This window comes from Arachis ipaensis, chromosome B02, assembly GCF_000816755.2.
Source record: "Arachis ipaensis cultivar K30076 chromosome B02, Araip1.1, whole genome shotgun sequence".
NCBI lineage: Eukaryota > Viridiplantae > Streptophyta > Magnoliopsida > Fabales > Fabaceae > Arachis > Arachis ipaensis.
Genome location: NC_029786.2, coordinates 11,980,584 through 11,985,885, shown reverse-complemented (window position 1 = coordinate 11,985,885; position 5,302 = coordinate 11,980,584). Strand labels below are relative to the sequence as shown.

Below are 5,302 nucleotides of genomic sequence, written 5' to 3'. Positions count from 1 at the left end.
TATATTATCTAATGAGTTTACTTGAACCAGTTTGTGTGATTTATTCATATTCTTACTGGGATCAGCTATTGCTAGATAACTTAATCTTAGTTCTTATAATATAAATGTTTTGTTCAATGTATCTCTATAGATCAAAGTGGCAATTGTCAACACTATTCTAATCAATGTAGATTGCGGACGCAAGGGAAATTATTTCATCATAGATGCATCATGCATGCTCCAAGAGAGATCTTTGCCATTTATTTTATGCAAACTTCATAAAATTTCGGCGCAATAGCTTGAAATTAGCGTAGATATTGTATATTTGCTACGAAAGTCTATTCTATATTCTATTTTTAATCACTTTAGTAACATGCAAGTATGCAGCGGAAGTAATATTCAAATAATGCTCAATTATAAGATTGCTTCATTAAAACAATTTTACTTAATTTTGCTCAGCTAATCATATATAATACCAAAACCAAATTATCTAACCAAGTTGATCGAATGGTCAGTTTATCCATATGCTTAAACAATATTAAGAGTTTAAATCTCATCTTGTACATATAACAACCCATTGTATTGACTAGAAGACCCTTAAATAAAATTTACCGAATTAACTCTTAGTCTATCAGATTAAGAAATACCGTAGACAACCAGAAAAAAAAAATATAAGTATATACATATACACTGACAGTAGCTATAGCTGAATTAGGGAAGGTGATGTAGGTCATCCTCCATAACAACAACGACATTACAACCATTTTCCTTCCAAGACAAAGGGAAATTTTCAATCACTGGACTGAGTGACATTACAATACCAAACACATGGTTTTGTTAAGAAATCTTGTCCAACTGAACAAGCAAGAGATGCTAACGTGGCATTACATTCAAATAATGGATTGTAGAAAGGCCATTATTTCTCACATTGTCGGGTAATTCCAACGTAGTATGTTAGCATACCGCTGTACCTAATCAAAGAAGCATTATTGGAACCCAAAACGATGTTGAGTCCTTTAAACTTTTCTATATATTCATGTCATAAGATTCTAACGTTCACTCTCTTTTTTATGGAACATTGTTCCAATTATCATGCAAATTGCAAAATGCCACCGTTCATAAAGCAAAAAACAAACAATTCGGCACCACAGGAATCGTGTGGAGCAGCTTCATTTTCAATAGTGCAACGATAAAAATACTAAAAAGATTGGTTGAATACAGGCCTTCTAATAATTTTGAGCTTTTTCCCCCTTGCTTTAAGGATTTGCAAGTTACATGAAATGCACCTTTCATTGATTAATACAATGCAAAGCCCCATCGGTGTCTCACAATCAAGATCCAAATTTGTACAACCTGCAGGCAGGATTTGAATGGTTGAAATGCCAGCCACTTCTCATTATCACCAGAGAATGAAAAATTGAATGTTTGATTAGTTCAGCATCTATGATGAGAATACATGAAGCAACAAAATACCAAGTATAAGAAAATAAACAAGACAATGACACAGAATGCAGGACTCTAATTCTTTCACCCTGATTAAAATATCTGACTGAGTTTGAGATTGTTCATTCAATATCAATTAGGCAGAGTGGCAGGCAGAGAAAATGCTCATCATCAATTTGTCTCAAATCTTCACAAAGAAAATATTCAACTGATAGCAGCTAGCAACAGAGCCAGCAGATAAATATCGAAGAGGTGTTTATCAAGGAAACAAGGCCACAGAATACTGAAAGCAGACATGCATATGCATGCGAAAATTCAAAAACAGAGACTATAAATTTAAAACAATTAGCATGGTTGCAGTTGATGTCTTGAACAAAACTGTATGTAAAAGAGCATAATTGGAGAGGGGGGAATCTACATACGGTTTAGCTATTATTCAGGCATCCTGAACCCATATCCTCACGGTTCTATCATTATCTAAGCCGGCAGAAGCAATTTTATTCTCTGTTGGATGACAGGAAACAGATATTACAGTATCTGTGTGGCCTTCGAGTTTCTGAACCATATTTTTCTGCTGAACATCCCACAAATAAACACAGCAATCTTCTGATCCTCCAACAATATATCTCCTCCCTTGTGTAACAGAAAATGTGAATGTTATACAGTATTCTCTATTCACATGACCTGTATAAATTTTTACATGCCTCCCCTGCGAGTAATTCCATAGCTTCTGCAACAGGAGAATTTAATTGGCAAGTTATCAATGGATATACTAAACTAATATTCTATTAGATTATGGACACATATCAGAATTGGAAGTAACTCTCATAAACCTGAAACCTCAGAAACCATGTAAAACAAAACCTCGTCCACGAATGATAGCGCAGGATTAGTGACAAACTTATCTATCCCAATACTTGCAACGTTAATAGATTAATTTAAGAGCAAAAAGTTCAACAGGGGACAACCAGCAATATTACAAGATTTTGGTACGTCAATTCACTTGATTTCAAGAACCATAGCCCGCAAGTTTTCTAAACATGTGTATCTTAACCTTAGGAATCTATGTACACAAGATTAACATTCTTAGAACAAACTCGAAAAAACTAACCGCCAAGGAATTATTTTCCTCACCAAAATTGCAACAACTGGCATTAGGGCCAGACCAAGTAAATGTAGTGCTTGAAGATATGCTGGAATAATATAACAGTTTTACTAATTAATATACAAATCAAAGTGGTAAATGAACTTAGATTCCAAAACCCTGGAAATAGAAATCTGTAGCCATTACATAAAAGAAAACATGAAACAACTTTCATAGTTTAACAATTGAATTAATAGGGCTGGTGCCTACGCAAAACTTATCTCAAAGATGGAAACTATAGGATTTGAAGCTCTAACATTATAGGTAAAGTTTGTCTAAGGTCACAATTCATTTCCACTGCAATTAAAGATGATAGATAATTAACGCTTGCCACTATAGATTTAAAACTTATTTCCCCGATGATTGATCTAAGTACATGTGATAATTAGGAAGATTAGCTAACTTTTCCTTCAAAATAATGCTTAATTTTAGTTTGGTATTTGCAGCTTGAGTGGCGACATGTTTACATCATCCTTCAACTGCAACGAACTACTTATGGTTGATAACTGGATTACCGTCTTTCCAAACCAATTTAATCATTATACCATCAATTCCCTTGTCACTGCATCAAACTCGAGCACTAATTAATGTTTGGATTAGCTTGTATACAAAATTTAGAATCAAATGATTCCCAAGAAAAATCATGTCCCTCTTATCTTCTTTATTAGTTTCACCTGTTTCCATAGACTCCAAAAGTAAAATAAATGAGATGGAAGGATAAATAAAACAAAGCAAAACTTACAAGGGTATCATTCAGAGTGGCAACAAGCACAAACTTGCCATTGGGAGAGAATCTCGCAAATGAAACAGCAGGGACCTTATCATCAATAAGTGTCATGAGCAACGTCCCGGAGGCCGACTCCCAAATCTTACAAGAACCATCGTGGCTTCCAGACACAATGAGCGAACCATCACGATTGAAGTGTGCTGAAGTAACTGGCATGGTATGGCCTTTCATGACATGGATACACTTCCCCGTCTTCACCTATCAATCAAGCTAAGAATAATTCAGACTTCAGAGGTAGAAAAGGCGAGAGAATAATGATTTCATTAATTCAATCATATCAAAGAAATGGTTTATATACATAACTCATTTTTCACCAGGGAATAAAATATATCTATCTAAATTTAGTCCCGTCAATAACCTATAGCTCATAGTTGCAATTTGTAAATGATTGCATTACGTATATGACTATAATCAATTGTTTTTCTAGGTCTAACTTTAAGAAAAAATCAACCAACGTTAAGTGACTCGTAAACTCTCAAATTAATCTCCACATCAAGTTTGACTTCGGAAATCTTGAAACCTCTCCTAAGATCTCTGAAGTTGGCAAATACTAACCCAACTGATGTGGAGATAGTGTGAACAACCACAACGATAGCACCAATATTATTATTGAGCTGCTATCCATGCTGCATTGTGACAACAAAGACCGAAACAGCATTACCAACTTTGGGACTAATTTGGCAGGAATTCAATCTTCTTAAATGAGAAACGTTTCCTAAACTGAGAAAGTGCCAGCAAGGGTGTTATGCACTTCACTTTCTCACTATCGAAATTTTCTCAATGATGCAAACTCGGTTTAACGATCTACTACTCACTCCATATTCAACAAACTCCAACCAACCAACCAACAAGCTACCTAACTAACTAACTAACTAACTGAACTGACCCACACAATTAACGTAATGAAATTTTATAGCCGATCAAGAGATTAATTTGATGGAATTTTACTCCTTGTGCCAGAATCTAACAAACTAACTGAATAATAGACATGATCAGAACGTGATGAAATTGAAAAACCAGCATACCTCCCAAACCCTAATGGTCTCATCGAAGGATCCGGAGACGATGAGGTTGGTCTGGTCATTGAAGTTAACGCAGAAGACGGCGTGGGAGTGGCCGCGGAGGGTCTTGACGCACTCGCCAGAGGTGCCGTCCCATATGCGGACGGTGCGGTCGTCGGAGGCGGAGCAGATGTAACGAGAGTCCGAGGACCAGGCAAGGTCGGAGATGCCTTCGGAGTGGTCGGTGAGGCGGTGGAGGAGGGAGAGGGTTTCGGCGGACCATATAATTAGGGTTTTGTCGAGGGAGGCGGAGGCCAAACGGGATCCGTCGTTGGAGAACTTGACGCACGACACGGCGCGTTCGTGGGCGGTTAGGGTTTTGAGGTGCCTGTACGGACGGTAAGGCTGGCTGCCGCTACCGCTCGTGGTCGTGCTCGTTGCTGCCATTTCGGGACACAAATGAAACTCCCTCGCGATATTTCGCGCTAATTTATCTGTTTTTCACTTTCGCTTTGGTCGGTGCTTTTCTTTTTCTCTCTCAATAGTCAATAGTAAAAACACTACACACTCAAAATCCCATCCTAAGAGACGTCCATGAAAATATCTATCAGTTTTTTTAACGACAAAATTTGTTTTAAAATATTATAAAATAAAAAACAATTATTTCTGTTTTTTTACCAAAGATAAGAAACTCGAACCCGCAACCTCTTAATTGAGTATGGAGAGACTATGCCATTTGAACTATTACTCATTGGCAACAAAATTTGGAAAGATAGGAGACTCAAACGCGCAACCTCTTAGTTGAGTATGAGGAGTCTATGCCATTTGAACTATTACTCATTGGCCTTAAAATTTGGAAAGATAGAAGACTCGAACCCGTAACCTCTTAATTGAGTATGAGAAATTTATGTCATTTGAGCTATTTCTATTTACAAATATTTAAAATAC

At 36.6% G+C, this 5,302-nt stretch overlaps 1 protein-coding gene across 2 annotated transcripts; it reads right to left on the bottom strand.

Moving 5' to 3' along the window:
* On the bottom strand, positions 694-4,925 carry LOC107624951 (COMPASS-like H3K4 histone methylase component WDR5B). 2 transcript variants are annotated; one of them, XM_016327456.2, is made up of 4 exons: positions 4,379-4,925; positions 3,309-3,551; positions 1,845-2,152; positions 694-1,368 (listed from the first exon to the last, which is right to left on the bottom strand). In XM_016327456.2, exons 1-3 carry the CDS (start codon positions 4,799-4,801, stop codon positions 1,859-1,861), a joined length of 960 nt encoding a protein of 319 aa, XP_016182942.1. In that variant the 5' UTR covers positions 4,802-4,925; the 3' UTR covers positions 694-1,368; positions 1,845-1,858. The 2 variants fall into 2 exon arrangements, with proteins under 2 accessions (XP_016182942.1, XP_016182941.1); XM_016327455.2 differs by having other exon boundaries at positions 694-1,332.

Bases quoted from the DNA above. Each gene is read 5' to 3' on its own strand.
- LOC107624951 (XM_016327456.2), bottom strand. From the start codon at position 4,801: ATGGCAGCAACGAGCACGACCACGAGCGGTAGCGGCAGCCAGCCTTAC. The intron at 3,552-4,378 runs GTATGCTGGTTT...CTTGATTGATAG, and splicing joins AGACCATTAGGGTTTGGGAG to GTGAAGACGGGGAAGTGTAT. The intron at 2,153-3,308 runs GTAAGTTTTGCT...CTCCTGTTGCAG, and splicing joins CCACTCTGAATGATACCCTT to AAGCTATGGAATTACTCGCA.